The 16,598-nt window shown below is 38.4% G+C and overlaps 1 protein-coding gene across 2 annotated transcripts in view; it reads right to left on the bottom strand.

Moving 5' to 3' along the window:
* Positions 1–5,031: 5,031 nt before the first annotated feature.
* Positions 5,032–16,598, bottom strand: part of ADRA1A (adrenoceptor alpha 1A) — a 102,097-nt gene continuing 90,530 nt past the window's right edge. The window contains exons 2-3 of one of the 2 annotated variants that reach the window (XM_056119001.1): positions 9,881–10,266; positions 5,032–5,491 (exon numbers count right to left, since the gene is read on the bottom strand). In XM_056119001.1, coding sequence (XP_055974976.1) covers positions 5,483–5,491; positions 9,881–10,266 — 395 coding nt within the window. In that variant the 3' untranslated portion in view covers positions 5,032–5,482. Of the gene's footprint in view, positions 5,492–9,617; positions 10,267–16,598 lie in introns of those variants that run through there. The other variant, XM_056119000.1, reaches the window with a different exon arrangement.

A 16,598-nucleotide genomic window follows, 5' to 3' on the forward strand; every position in this document is an offset into this window, starting at 1 on the left:
TACATTACACAGAGCAAGTGTTCCTTGTTGGCAATATTGGGTTAAGTATGTGTGGTGATCTGGGAGGTGGATTGCTTGTGACTTGTTATACCTAGAAACAAAAATAACTGCATCCCCATGCTCCATAGCCGATAAAGAAAACGTGCTGTTATTCACCTTTAAAGGTGGATACACAAGTCTATGACAGAATGTCAGTGTGTATGTGCTGAAGTTTAGGTAACACACTTGCGTATGTGCAATGTCCAGAATAGGGAGGCAGACGGTTGTGTATGTGTGATGTCTGGAAGAGGCAGATGGTCTCCATACTGGAATGGAAGCAGAAGAGGCAAACAGGGCGCCCATTTAAAAAGTTCAGTTGCTTCCTACTAAATCTTTGACTCTGCTAAGAAGTAATGTAAAAAGCTAGTCCTAATTTGTCACTGCAATATTTTCAAAGCCTTAAAAATATCCCAGTTAGGTCTACCTACTTTTGAATAGTCTTCCTTCCTAGATTGAATTGTGGAATCTTCATCTTTATTAAAGCTGCTCATAGACCTGTCATTAATACTTTCGTTCTTTGATTCTTGCAAGGCTAAACAATTTTAATTATGAGAAGGGCTTTGGCAAGACAAATGGAACCAAGTAGGGAAGAAAAGTTTGTTAGGGAATAAATCAGCAAGTCATTATTATACTCACTCCAACTGTTTATGGCTTAAGCATATACTAAATACTTTTATGGTCCCAGATTTGTTTTCTGATCTTTTTTTTTCTACCAATTTCTAGATTTTTATTTATTTAATTTTAATTAAATTTTTTTGGGGGGCAACATTTCACAGTGCTCAGGGATTTGTCCAGGCTCTGCATTCAGAAATAATTCCTGGAGACCATATGGGATGCCTGAGATTGAACCCGGGTCAGTTGCCTTCAAGACAAGAACCCTACCTGCTGTGCTATTGCTCTAGCACCAATTTTTAGATTTTACTGAAGCTGGGCAAAGCACATTCCTCTACAACAAGGACATTTCATTGTGATTGATAGTGTGGAATCAGAAATATGTCTGATCCTCAGGGACAGAATAGGAAACCAAAGCAGTGGTTTCCCTCTCCCAGGAAGCAAAACAGCAGCTTCTGTACAAATACTGCACTCCTAGTTCTTCCAAATGAGGATAAATGCTCTTCACCTCTCTGCAGGAAGCAGGCAAAAGAAAAAGCTTCCCTCTATGACTATCAGGAAAATGCTATGTGGATAATAACTTTGCCTAGCGAAAGGTATTTGGGTTGCTTGATGAACTAGAAGAGGAACAGAGTTTCTTTAGGGAAGAAGATCAGATGACCAAGCCAGAAGGCTTTGAAGCAGGGGTCAGGGACCTTTTTTTCTTCCTGCCAAGGACCACTTGGATATTCTATATGTAATTCAAAGGCCATGCAATGAGGCAGGTGACTGTGTAGAGCCAGCAGGAAGCACAGGTGACAGTCCTGTCATGTACCAAGGTACACAGCCTAAGTTCTCCACTCCTCCTGTGTCATATCGAAGGAACAGCAACACCCACGAAGTAAAGTAACAGCTCAGACTATCATAACTCAGTCTGAGGGAAGAATGGAAAGTGGCCTACAGAGACAGGACTGGAGTGTCTCTAACCAGGTCTTTTTCTGCACATATTCAACCAAGTCAGGGCAGCCTCCTTCATTTCATTTTGTTGACTGTGGGAGAGAGGGTAGGAAAATCCATCAGAAACTTCTTAAGTACCCATTTTTCCACTGATCATATAAGGACTCTATAATGAGTGTTAATTCCCATGTGGTCCTCAGTGATTATCTTCCAGGACTGTGTCCTGCGGGTAGTTCTTGATCCTATCTTGCTTTCTCTTACCTACTTCTGAGGATGTAGGTCTGATCCCCAATTTGTGATCGTGCTCTGCTTCCCCCCCATCCCCAAGATGTCTCTGGGGGTTCCCCTCCCTTTTGGACCTAAGATGGCAGCTAGTCTGGGATTCCCACTGCTATGCTGAATACCCCTGGTGAAACGTACTGACGTAGTTTAGAAGCCCAGTATTGTTCACAATCTTCTGAGATTTTTATGGTGAATTATAAATCCTGGTGTAGTGGCTGAACCTTGTACTTTCCCCCCCTCTATGTTCCCTCTCAGCTTGCATGCTCAGGAGGGACACCAGTCTTTCAACTTGACCACCCAAGGGCTGAGAACTGCTATGTCCATTCAAAATAATAAGACAGTTTCTACCCTCGGGAAGCTTCAGTCTAGAAGAGAAGATGAGACCTTTATAGATAAAGCACATTTTAAAGTTAAAAAAAATGTAGCTTTCACAAAGCAACAGAAAGTACAAGAAAGAACAACTGCTGTAAGAACTCGGAGAATTAAGATGATCAAAAATTTGAAATTCTGGGAAAAGAATGGTGGGAAAAATATATGTACATATTTGCCTATCTATGCAAAAAAGGTAGAGTGGGTTGAATTTTGTCCCTCTCACACTTCTTAGGTTTCCTCTCAGTATGTTAGAATCTGACTGCTTTGGAGACGAAACCTTTACAGAAGTGATAAATGTTGTTAGATTCTTAGACTCATTATGATTCATTAGAAGAGGGACCTAAAAGAACAGACACAGAGAAAAGGTTATGTTCAAGATCTGTAGTCCTTTGCTATGACAGACAAAGGAAACAAAGACGGGAAAATTCCAAATATATGAAACTGTTTAAGCAGGAGCTCTTGAGTAGGGGGCACCCTCTGCAGGGAGTGGAAACATTTCCGGTGTGAGAATACTGTGAAGCAAAAAGGGAGTCCCTGAACAAATCGCAGTAGTCAATGGACTAGTGAGAACAGGTATATGCAGCGATACCAGGAAAGAAAACATAACTTTTATCTTGTTGGATTTTGTTTAGGGTATTTATTCTCAGGGATTAATCATTGCTTAATTCAAACTTTAAACCAAGTTTCCTTTACAGGATTTATTAAGGTCTTCATACCTGAAGGCTATCTCAGAGGTAGAGGGAGAGAATCAAAGTAAGAGGGAAAAAAAGATGATAAAGAGAAAGTGATTCTGTCGGGCTTAGAAAAGAATTTGACACTGTCAGAATCAAGAGAGAAGTGAAATCTGGTCAGAGAAGAGATGCACATCTCAGGAAGGAAGAGAAACACCTTGGAAAACCACCTCTGACTACAAACTCTGTTGTACAAAGTGCCTGCAGCCTTCATTTGGAGCAAATGGAGCAAATGGTATAAGAACAGAAGACAGCCATACCAAAGGGTAAAGGTCCTGGGGGCAATGTCTTGTGTGTGCCCTTATCCAACTTCTGTCCTGGGCTTGGTGGAAATTTTCAGGAACTCAGGATTGTTGGAGTGTGGCAAAGGAACTGAAGGAAGCTCTTTCTTGTCTGTCAGCTGGGATTGTGCATGGAGCACTCGATCCCATGGGAACTGGTACCATCTGCAGCCAGGGCACCAACACTGTTCCTTGAATGTCATTAAGCACGTTCAACCCTGAACAGTTAGTTGTCACTTTACCTAATAGCTCATGCTGACATGGTCAAGTGAGGATTTGTCAATGATAAAAAGAAAGGTGTTTGTATGTTCAACAACAAAACCCACTGCTTAGTTATATTTGTGTTACATTCTAAGCTACTGATGGCATAGACTCAGGAGAGCAAATATGGCTATGGATGCACTCTCACCCAGAGCCTATATTTGTGGTACAGTCTGTGAGCTGAAATAGATTTCTATGTACTTAAAGGGCTGTTCAAAAAAAAAATTCCAGCAAAGACTGTGCTACAGACTTATGGCCTAAAAGTTGACCAGAAAAGTTTGCAAGTCCCTGATGTTTGTTAGATATTTTTTTTTAAATCCACCTGGGAATGTGGATCATTTTCTCTAGTGATAACAAAATTTCTTAGAAACATATATTTTTGTCTTTCAGCAGATGAATCTACTCAGCACATAAACTTGGGGCCATCTATGCCTCTCTGTACTGTGTGTGTGTGTGTGTGTGTGTGTGTGTGTGTGTGTGTGTATGTGTGTAAGAGAGAAAATGTAAACAAGGTGGTGATAGCCGGGTATCAACAAGGACTCTCAAGCTCACTGGAAAAGGAGCGTTTCCCAAACTTTTTTTTTGGACCTTCGTGCTCCTGAGGTCTTTAAGGTGTCAATCACTGCTGGCTTGACCTTACATGTCCCCACGTTGAGCAAGCCAAGAGCCCTCTGCCCTGCTTATTTCCTCAGTGCAGCTATTGCCTATCTAGGGAAAAAGAGCAGATTTACATCTGCTTGTCTTTTAGCCAATGAAAGAAGCATAGACAAATATGCACTCAGACCCTAGAACAATCTGGCACTGCTCAACTGCTGGCAGAGATACAGGAGAGAAGGTGCTATAGAGCTGAGAATACAAATCAGAGATAAATGTTGAAAAAGGAAAGTTGGGGTCTCAAGAAAAGGAGCTGACCTTGGAGATCCAGAGGGTATCTGACAAGGGAAATGAAGGCCAGATTTAGGAATATTCACAGAAATTCTCAAACTTCTCATCTCTTTTCACGGCTCTAAGTATAATATGCTAAGTATAATAATGATCCCTGACTTTTCTTTCTACCTTATGGGAATGACTTGAAACAAGAAAATTAAGTTGACAGGTGCAGAGTTTTATGTAATGGAAGGAAATATTAAACTCATGTTGGGTTTTGTCCATAACTTCTGAATGTATCAACAATATTCAGGCTTTGTAATCAGCAACATTGCTACTTTAAAAAATAAATTCAAGAGTGCATCAATTTGCTCTAGATTTTTTTTTTACCCAATTGAGACTGCATTTCTCATAATTTAGCAATGAAAATTTCCAGCTGATAATGTGCCTATTCCATAGAGGGAAATAATATGATAACTCCTGAGTCACATAAGAACTGTTTGATCTTGTCTTCGAAAATGAATAAGTAGGATTTAGGGAAGTTCCCTGCTAACCAGAAAAAAAGAAAAACTAAGCTACCCTCTTTTGAACGATATCCATTACAAATCATCCACTTCCTTCTAACACTTCCCCGACTATCATGCCCCTAAGCTTCCAGTTAGATGAAAGACTCAGTCATGCACATTGCAGTAGCAAAAAAGCCATATTTTCCTGCACAAAGCAGGTAAGATTCATCCTGAGTCCCCATGGCATTTGGGCTCGGGGTTGGGTGGCAAGGAAGAGGTAATGCTGATGAGAATATTGGCAAAGGGCTGGTGTGTGTGTGTGTGTGTGTGTGTGTGTGTGTGTGTGTGTGTGTGTGTGGAGAGGTAACCTCTGCTGAAATCCTAACTTGCTTTTGCCAGCCCAGTCCATGGCATCTTCACTCACTCATCTTGTGGCCACTGCTTTTGAAGGCCACTGTTGCCATGCTTTATGAAGATGGTGGAGCCCCACAGCAGCTGGGCTCAGCCCTGCTCCACAGCAGTTTGTAGACAAAGAGAAGCTGCCAACTGTGTTCCACTCGGGCTTGACAGGAGCTGTGTGCAGATGCTTTCATGGTTAAAAGTCCTAGTAGTGTAAAAAAGAAATCAGAGTAACAAGTGAGCATATCTCCAAGGCCTCCATAGTTGCACCGCTGCCTTCTGTTTAGTGACCCTGGTTTTTGCTGATTGAGTTTACCTTCCATGCTCTTGGGCTTCCTCTTTTGCTGAGGAGTAGTACTCAGCCTTTAATTAAATATTCTTGTGAAGAGGTGGCTTCTCTTTTGGTAAAAAGATTCAAGTAGAACTGACCCCAAAGCAAGTGAAAATATTTGTCATGCTTTGATTAAAGTATGAAAAAATATTACCTGCCAAGTAAATAGTTCCTTTATAAAATATTTCCACTCCCAGGCCATAACCATGAAAGCTCCTGAACCAGAAGTTTTGGGTGATGCTTAATTTGAAGAGGTATGGGGACAGGGAGGAAGTTTAGAGGCTTAGCTTTTATTTTTGAAAGGAAATCCAGGAAAAAATGAATGTCACATAATGAACAGCCACTGCCACCAACCAATTTATCCTTTTCAAATAACTCAAGGTATTAATAAAAATGAAGTAGTCAGATAGAATTGAAAGCACCAAACCCTTCAATTATGACTTTTTAATGGGATGTTCTGCTGGTATTGAGATTTAATAGCATATTTTCTATTTATTAAGGTTAGTTGAAGGGCAAAATCCCAGGAAACAGAACACTAAAAGTCTGGGTATAATTTAGTATTCTTAATATGATCATTACAATTGGAGGATTTTCACTACACTATTTATGAAGCAGGGGTACTTTGAAAAATATGCTAACTTTTAAATCTGGAGACCCAGATTCGAATTGTAGTTCCACTATGACTTTGGGTGCATCTTTAATTACTCAAGTTCAAATTTTTATTTCTAAAATAGAAATAGTTCAATTGCTATGACATTTAAGAACAATGTACTGATGCCAGACACAGTAGATCTTAGTAGAAAAGAGCCCAAAGAGAATAGTTTTCCTCACATATCACTGAAAACCAGAGATAGAGCAATCCAAGCAGATGGTGAGAGAGTTAGAAGACTTAATATTCTAGAGCTTGGTTAGCATACACTAAATGAAGACAGAAAAAGCATTCTTAGATCATATATGAGAAATATAGAAGGAAGAAAACTGTAACTAGTCTAAAATACTTGCAATAGTTTAAGGAAAATTTTGAATAAAGATATATCAGCTTCTTAATAAATGAAACTTAAACTGCAGAAAAGACCCAAATTTTACCTGTACCATAATGTCAAGTTGATTTTTTGGTGATGATTAGACAATCCCAAAGCAATTGCTTTTTATAGGACATCAGAAAAGACATTTGTCCACCCACGATTACTCTGAATAAATTCTTCAAAACCTCAAATAGAAGCAGTAATGATGTGAGTACAAATATGACAATGTTTTAACTGACAATTTTAGATAGGTTTTGATTTCTTAAGGTTATAAAAATCTTTTTAGATGAGTAAAAATATAACTCATATATTTATCCTACTTGACCAACTGTCATCAACATTATTGATTTCTTATAAAATTAACATATTATACTTAAAAGTGGGTAGGGCGTTCGCCTTACACGCGGCCAACATGGCCGACCCGAGTTCGATTCCTCCGCCCCTCTCGGAGAGCCCGGCAAGCTACCGAGAGTATTCGATATGCCAGACACAGTAACAACAAAGTCTCCAATGGAGACGTTACTGGGCCCGCTCGAGCAAATCGACGATCAACGGGAGGGCCTTTACCTTTACCTTACTTAAAATAATGCTATGGGAAAGGATAGACATGTTAAAATCTGCCTCCTCAAATTTGGGGAGTAAGGCTGAAAAAGAGCATAACAGACACTTACTTGTGGATGATAGTTTTACATGAGCATAGTTGTAACAGCTTTTATCTAATAATTCCAATTTTCTAGTTGTCAATTTTGAATAAAAGTAACAGAATTGCTAACTTTTTGGTAACCCTAAGCAGTCTAATATGCAAATTGAATGAATGAATAAATGAATGAATTTTTGTTTTGGGGGCCACACTCAGCAATGTTCAGGGCTTACTCCTAGTTCTGCACTCAAAGATTATTCCTGGGACAAAACGTGGGGAGACCAGATGTGGTGCTGGAGATTGGCCACATGCAAGGCAAGCACCATATCCACTGTACTGTTGCTCCAGCACCCAAGATTTAAATTCACTTATAAAGATACATAAAGGCAATCTTTAAATGTAGCCGTATTTTGCTGAAGAATGACTATTGGTTTCTACTGGAGAGCTATTTCTGTAAGGGGGAAACTGGCAGAGTGCATTTGAAACTCAGACCCTGAAAGTTCTCATTAATGAAACTGATTTTTCCTCTCAGGGCAGCAAAGGAAAGAGGTTTGAATATTTCAGCCCTTCCTGAAATAATCGGATACCATATTCAGTAGAGTTGTGGTAGAACAGGCAGACAGAACTGAAAACTCTGAAAATTCAGCTAACATCTAAGTGCCAGAATCCAAGGATAAGCACAGACTGTCTTACTCACTAAATAAAGACACTATCCAGAAAGGACCAAGCATGCAGGAAGTTTCTAGATCCAAGCACAAACAAATACAAAACTGAAATCCACACACAAACACACTCTTCATAGGAAAATGAAAAGATATTAATCTTTTAGTAGGACTTAGGGAAATTATTATTTGTCTTTAAGGGAGAAGGAAAAGATGATGGGCTTATTCTCTTTGCCATGAAAGTTAAATTTCAATAATTATCTGTTTTGAAATTCCTAGAGGAAATGGCCCCAATACAGAGATGAGTCTATGGGTAAGGTTAGCAATTTTAGACCAACATTTCTAATCAAGAATTATCTCCCAAAACATAAGTGTTATTTTAAATCTAATCATGGAAAGTGATTATTTTAATTTTTACATATAGTTATAGTCTACACTTTTAGTAACCTACTGAGTCATCAAGATTTACCAAAATTTAATATACATAAAGCAAAAAATCAGCATTTTCCCCAAATTTCTGCAGAGTGTAAGAGTAGAAAAGTCAAATGGGTTACAGAATTTTTCCCAGAATAAAGGAGTTTCTGTGAAAACTGTAAACTCTTGCTTTAGATGGCTCTTTGGTGATTAGTCAATATCCTCCTTAGTTAAGCATGTGTTTTTAAAATTCAGGAAGGTTATACCTGGAGCATAAGGTTCATTCCAACATGCTACACATGCACTGGGGAATTTGAGCTTCATTCATTACGCAATGAAGAAGCAGATGAGGAAAAATGGAAGTCCATATATATCATTCAAAATATTATAAACTCTGGATTTTTATAATGGAGATCTGGAAAAGGTAAGTGATTTACCAAAAAAACAATTAGCCATGTCCAAAAAACTTTGGGATATTTTGGGGTGCCTCTATCTTAGAATCTAGCCCAAATCCAATTTCTTGATATTTAAATATATTACAAAAGAAATAGTTATCCACCTGATATTGATAAACCTTAGTGGAATTTTGTCCCTAGCAGTTAAGTTGAAACAGTCACCCTAATCGCTACTGTCTACCACTAGGAAAAGTCATCCATTCCCATTCAACACTTTCTAAACCCAAGCTTAGGGATTTTGCCTCCACTAGTTCAGAGACACATGAGGGTCCATCACCCTTATCCTTATGGAATAAGAAGGATAGAATATCTGGATGGACAGATAGCAAAAGGTAAATCTCTTTCAGTTTTACCTATGCTGAAAAACTGGATGCATCTGAAAAGTGGAAATCTAAAACTTGCTCTAAAAATAATATGGCTGGGTACAGCCCATCATCTTAAAGCTTTTCTTTCCAGCCCCTCTCCCTGCTAATACCCAATGTGGCTGTCAGTAAGTTTAGCCTGAAAATAAAATACCCTTACTCCATCAAGAAATAGCTCCAAACTTAGAGTGTGTGCTCAAAATATTCATGATGAAATCATAACCTTATATTTATAGTCTTTTGGGTTGTGTATGAAATTCTGTTTCCCATGGAGTTTTTCGTTAAAAAGGCCAGACATAGAAAGTGGGCTCAGCGGATGACCAGGCGTACATAGACTTCAAATGAATGCTGTTTACCATCATTTTTAACTGGACAGTTGTGTGATATTCTTTTTACTCCCTGTGTCCTATCCACTGCCTATGAGTCGGACTTCCTCCCCCACCCCATTTCCAGATGGTCCCTTCGTTTATTCGTCCTATCTTGTCATCCTGGAAGAGAAAACTGGCCTTGTATGAAGGAAGCAGAATGGGTCCATATGACTAACCCTCAAAACAACTTTTCTGACCCTGTTCTCTAGACTTCTTCCCCATTTTCACTGAGGGAGATGGTGTGGATCTTAATGGTTGGAACTTGATGGTTCTCTCCAAGGTTGGGGCTTGAGGGCCCCATGCAGCAGCAGACCTGCAAAAAGCTTTTACTTCTCACCCGGGCCGTGGTGCAGGTTGATTGGTCTTTGGGCACTGAAATTCGGGCTGATCCACGGGACACAGAAGAGAAAAGTTTCCATTCACAGACTCCTTCCGTCCTGGAGATCTTATAGAAAGTCTCTCCTGATCCCACTGGGATGCGCACTAGGTCCCTTTGCTGTGCCTCTATTACGTGACTGGGTGGGTGTAGGGTATAGCCCAGGGCGTGTTTGGAAGACTGCTTTCTACGGAGACACTGGAATTTCAGTACATTCTGAAAGGCCTTCTTAAACTCTTGACTGGAACATGGATATATAATGGGATTGATGCAGCTGTTTAGGTATCCAAGCCAAAATGCTATTTTAAAAACTGTTTCTGAGGGTTTGAAATCAGGAAAGAATGACCCTGGAAGAAAGCACACAGATTGATATATGTTATTTGTAAGCCAATATCTCAATTGGTTAGAGAAACATGCAAAAAGAAATCAATGAACATTTTTTTCATATCTCTAAAAAGTTTCAAAAGATTCCAAATGTATTTGATTTTCTCACATTCAACTGAATAGCCCATGTTAATATAACCCCTGGCAATATCGTCAAAGGCCATTATCACTTGGTTCACATGTGCTATGTTGTTTATGGGAACAGACCCGATGATTGATTTGCACTGGTTCTCTGGGATAAAGCAACATACTTTACCTGTAATAAAACTTTACAAAATAAAAACAAGAAATTTAGGCTGAGTTTACGTAAGAAAATTGTTTTGTTTGAATGTAAAAATAAAATAGCATTCATTCATAATTCATCTTAAGGTTGTTTTTTTTCTAGCGGTGTCATAATAAACTTTTCTCTAAGTTGTTTATTTTCATTTTTGCCTTTCATGCACCTTGTCTCAAATATTTTCCCCATCCTCTTTACCTATCCATGTCCATTCATTTATTCTATACCAGAAATCAAATCTTGGGCATGTTTATATCTTAAACAGAAACCATCATATAGTTCTTGGCAGTAAAACAACAAAACCAGGGAACCTGACAGAGAGAACAACCAGGAATTATCAATCACTCAATTTGCAAATTAAAAATATAACTAAAGAGGGCACCACTAACTTGCTTGCTGCAATCCTAGTTTAGCAATGGAAAAAGAAACCTAGAACTCATTGGCCAGTGTTTCTGATTCTCTGCTCCCCACAGTTCTAGTAGTTCTTAGAAGTCAGGCATGAATTTTCAAACCTCAACTGTCCACATCCTTACTCTTTACAGATAGACTGTAAAATTGTGTCTGGTGTATTTTTTTAACTACTTTGCCTTTATTTCTTCTACCCATTTTCAGTCACAGTTTTATTTATTAATTTATTATTATTTTTAACGTAGGAGTATTGCTATTTATTCAGCCATTGATTAAGCTGATTGAATTGAGTATGAACTCCACACAGTCACAGTTTTAAATATAGTCTCTTCTTAAACTGGGTTTCACTTTCTCTGGTTTCAATTATTCAAGGTAAAACACAAACAGAAAGTATTATATATATATAAGACTATTCTGAGACTGTGAGAGACCACACTAACATGTCTTTTATAATAATATATAACAATATATTAATATTAATATATTAGTAGTTAATTAATAATATTAATTATTGATATTAATTAATATTATTGTAGTTATTATTGTTAATATTGTAACATAATTGATGAATTAAAACCTTATTATAGGTATATAGAGATGGAACCACTAATATTAAATCCTATTTAATATATACTATTATATATTAAATAGGATTTAGTGCTATCTGTGGCTTTGGCATCTATTAAGGAGTCTTTAGACAAGGGGAATTTGTACTTGGCTGAAGCTTTGAAGCTTTGAAGCAGTAATATTATCCTTTTAGACTTCATACTTCTTTTATTATTGGATCACTGTGAGATACAGTTGCAAGATTTCATGTTTGAGTTACAATCATACAATGATCAAACATCTATCCCTCCACCAGTGCACATTTCCTGCCACTAATCTCCCCAGTATACCTATCCTTTCCCACCCTCCGCCTGCCTCCATGGCAGACAATTTCCCCCATACTCTCTCTCTACTTTTGAGCATTATGGTTTGCAATACAGATACTGAGAAATTATCATGTTTGGTCCTTTATCTACTTTCAGCACACATCTCCAATCCCGACCGATCCCTCCAACTATCATTTTCTTAGTGGTTCTATCTCTATTCCAGCTGCCTTCTCGCCGCAGCTCAAGAGGCAGGCTTCCAGCTATGGAGCAATTTTCCTGGCCCTTGTGTCTACTGTCCTTGGGTTAACTTTATATTTCTTATATGAAAAAGGAACAAAATTTACTGATAATTTTGAAGAGCTCTACACAACATTTTTTGTTTCAGTCTAAAGTTTTTGTTATGTATTATAATTATAAGGTCTTTACAATTATAAATTTTCTATATAATTTATAATTATAAGAATAATCGTATAATATAATATACATTTTATATAATTGTAAAATTTGTATTATATTATAAAGATTTTATTATGTTTTAATTTTTCTCTGTTTTATAAACCAATAAGAAACACAACATTAAACTTTACTTTGACAAATAATTTCCTGGAATTAGTAGGGGATATCATAAACTAAGCAAATAAACTTAAACATTTAAGAAACAAGGAAAAATGGTATGGTGGTTATTGGTGGTAGCACTATCTCTGAGGTGCACACACTGCTAAGTTCAATATATCTCTAGTATTAATAAATTCAGACTAATGGTATATATAGACATAGGCAGAGGTAATGTTTATAAGTGTGAGAAATTGTTATTCTTTAGGTTTAAAGTTTTCAGTATTGCCTTATACTTATCACATATCTGATTATTTACCTGAAAAATACAGAAACACTAAAAGACATATACTCAACCATGTTTATTGCACCATTATTTATAATAGTCAAGAGCTGGTAGCAGCTTAAGTTTATATAAGCCTAAGTTTATGTATGCTTATGATTTATGTGTTCATGTTTCTGTTCTATCCTATTCTCTATATAATATTACTTTGTTATAAAAATATGAAAATCTGTTAGTTGCAATAGTATAAATGGATCTAGAGGGAATTATGCTTAGTAAAATGTCAGATGTATAACAACAACCATATGGTAGACAGAGAAAATAAGCAGATGAACTAAATAAAACTAAAGTAAATGATAGTCCAAATTGTTGGTGATCAGAGGACAAGGGAGGAGGGTAAATTAAGTAAAAGAAGTGAACTGTGATCATATGTTTCTGCATAAAATTATAGCCCTATGTATCACTCATTGACCTTGCCATCTTATAGTTGTCTTGTAATTTTTATTTTGCTTATTTATTGTTCAAATACTGGCTCAGTTCTTCACACGATACCTGTCTGAATGCATGGTTCCATCCCAATGGAAAACCAGCAGGACTGTACTACTGTACAAGAAGGGAGACATTCAAGACATTGGCACCTAACTCTTGATCTGCCTGTTGTCTGTCGTCTACAAGCTGTTCACTTGAGTCATCCTGAATAGGATTGGCAGAACACCAGATGAAGGACAACCATGTGAGCAAGCTGGGTTTTAAAGAGGATTCAGCACAATCGATCATATCCACATGATAGCCAAGCTCATTGAGGTTTCTCGGGAGTTCAAGATGCTGCTTTGTCTAATGTTCGTTGATTTAAAGAAGGCCTTTGATTCTGTTGAGATGGAAGCGGTCTTCGAAGCCCTATTCAAACAGGGCATTCAAACTCAATACATCAGGATCCTCTGTGAGCTGTATTACGGATTCACTACCAGGATCTCACCATTCTACAAGGAAGTGATAGTCCGTGTCAAGAGAAGGGTTCAGAAGGGTGATACTATTTCACCAAAACTCTTCAGTGCCACCCTCGAGAACATCATGCAACAACTGGAATGGGAAGGAATGGGAGTGAAGATAGATGGTCGGCAACTACACCACCTTTGCTTTGCTGATGACATCATTCTAATAACACCAAACATCAGCCAAGCAGCACAAATGCTGGCCGACTTCAACCATGAGTGAGGATAGGTCAGACTACAGTGAATCTCAAGAAGACAATGTTCATGAGAAATGATCTCATTCCTGACATTCCATTCACTCTCAACGGAACGACCATCTCTGAATGCAGCAGTTATGTGTACCTAGGTCGAGAAGTTAATATGACAAATGACCTGGCACCTGAGTTGCGCAGAAGGAAGAGAGCATCTTGGAATGCCTTCAAGAGCGTTGAAGAAATAGCTAAGAGGATGAAGGACCTCTGGATCCAGCCACATCTCTTTGATTCCACTGTTCTTCTTGAATTAACATATGCCTCAGAGACCTGGGCCCTACAAAAACAGGATGAGAACTCTATTCAGGTCTCTCAAAGAGGAATTGAAAGAGCTATGCTTGGAGTATCACACTTCACTCAAGTGAGAGAAAGAATTAGGAGTTCTGACCTCTGTGGATGATCAAGAATCAGGGACACTATCTCGTTTGCCAAGGCATCGAAAATCAGATGGGCTGTACACATAATGAGATTTGCAGACGTCCACTGGACTAGAGCCATTACCGACTGGATTCCACGGGAAGTCAAAAGATGGCCATCCACCTACAAGATGGTCAGAATTCTTCGTCAAGACCCTGAACGATCAGTTTGAGGCTCTTTGTCTTCCAAGAAAGAGCAGACACCACTGGGCTACACTAGGATGCGACAGGGCCAAACGGCTACGTTACTGGCGCCCGCTCGAGCTAATCGATGAGTAACGAGATGTCTAGTGATCAAGTGATTGTTCAAACCTATGTTCTTCTCTGTGACAGTATTTCACTCCTTTCTTCATTGTTATATCAACTATTTGTAACATTCTATTTTTCTTATGGTACTTCATTAGTACTACACAGGAGCTGAGGAGTTACTTTTCCTCTTGTTATTGTAGGTATGTTAAACTCTTCAACAACCCCTGTCCAAACTGCTATCAGTTTATTTCCCCTACCTCTCTTCCCTTGGGTCAGCTCATTCCATCTGTGTGATTTTATCTGTTTCATTCTGAGTCTTTGGAAAAATTCCCCTCACCCCAAGTATTAATTCATTGAGCTTTCTTCCATGATTTTAAATCTACTGCAAAATTTCTGACACCTTTGCAAGACTAAAACACTGACAAACAAACTCTTGGCCAGACTGAAATGCATGCAATTGTTTATTTCTTGAAAATATCAACATCCTCAGCCTTGCATGTTGAGCAATGTTATGTTCATAATTTTCAAACTCCACCATTGAAACTTTGGATTTCAAGGGGAAATTGAAAGTGACCATTTATTTATTTCTTTGGGATATCTAAGATTTTGTTTTTGATGTGGGATACACCTGTAGGCCTATGTGGAATGATAATAGAAGTCTTCTTAGTAAAGGTGTGGTCACCATATTCACATTTTAGGGGAAAAGTTACATTAAAGTTTTCTCTTGTGCCCCCTTTTCCCTACTGATGTTTTCTTTTAGAGTTTTCCGTGCCAGTGTTCTAGTTCACACTAAAGTTAAATGAGAATAGAAATGAGTTCTCAAATTTCAACCCAGTACTGGTAATTAGAGAGCTCCTCTTCAGCTCAACTCTTTCTTTTCGAAAATTTGGGTGACTCAGAATGGAAATGGCAAGATATGAGTCAGTTTTCTTGTTTATAACCTCCCAGTTTCTATGCTTCAAATGTCCTACCTGAAAACCTGACATCTTAATGACAACTTTGAGAGACATTGAGTTGTACTGATTCTTAATTAACTGGCATCATACATCTCTAGAATGTGAAGACTGTCATAAACTCAGACTAGCAGGGATTGTCAAAACCTTCTCTACAGAAGATAGGAAGACTGAAGAGGGCAAATGGTTTCCATTAAATAACTGGCTTATTTGTCACCTAGTCAAGATTAGACCCATGTTCTCTTCACCCACTTTTATGTGCCACAACACTACACTCAACAGCATGAGAAATTTCAGTGGGATATATCTAGTTTGAGTCAATGTCACTGTCACTGTCCTCCTGTTGTTCTCGAGCGGGCACTAGTAAAGTCTCTATTCTGAGACTTGTTGTTACTATTTTTGACATATAGAATATATCAATGGTAGCTTGTCAAGCTTTGTCCTGAGGGTAGAATACTCTCAGTAGCTTGCCAGGCTCTCCGAGAGGGGTGGAAGAATCGAACCCAGGTTGGCTCCATGCAAGGCAAACGCCCTACCCTCTAAGCTGTCGCTTCGGCCCAGTTGGAGTCACTGGGTGATAAAACTTTTCACAGAGATAATAAAAATATGGCAGGAGAGTGGCATCATCAAGAGCTATATCATTTAAAAGTAATAATATACTATTTAGGGGCCAGAGCGATAGCATAGTGGGTAGGGAGTTTGCCTTGCATGCAGCTGATCCGGGTTTGATTTTCCCGCCCCTCTTGGAGAGCTCAGCAGGCTACTGAGTGTATTCCGCCTACACAGCAAAGCCTGGCAAGCTACCTTTGATGTATTTGATATGCCAATAATAGTAACAATAGGTCTCACAATGGAGACGTTACTGGTGCCTGCTTGAGCAAATCGATAAACAATGGGAGGACAGTGCTATGTGCTATACTAATTAGCATTGGACAAAAAGTGGTGTATAAGGATCTTGGAAGGATTCATTGTGAGGGTTTCTCATTTTGAAAATTGAAGTTGAAATGATTTCATTAAAATGTAGACTCCAAAAGAGAAGCTA

This window comes from Sorex fumeus, unplaced genomic scaffold, assembly GCF_029834395.1.
Source record: "Sorex fumeus unplaced genomic scaffold, SorFum_2.1 ptg000039l, whole genome shotgun sequence".
NCBI lineage: Eukaryota > Metazoa > Chordata > Mammalia > Eulipotyphla > Soricidae > Sorex > Sorex fumeus.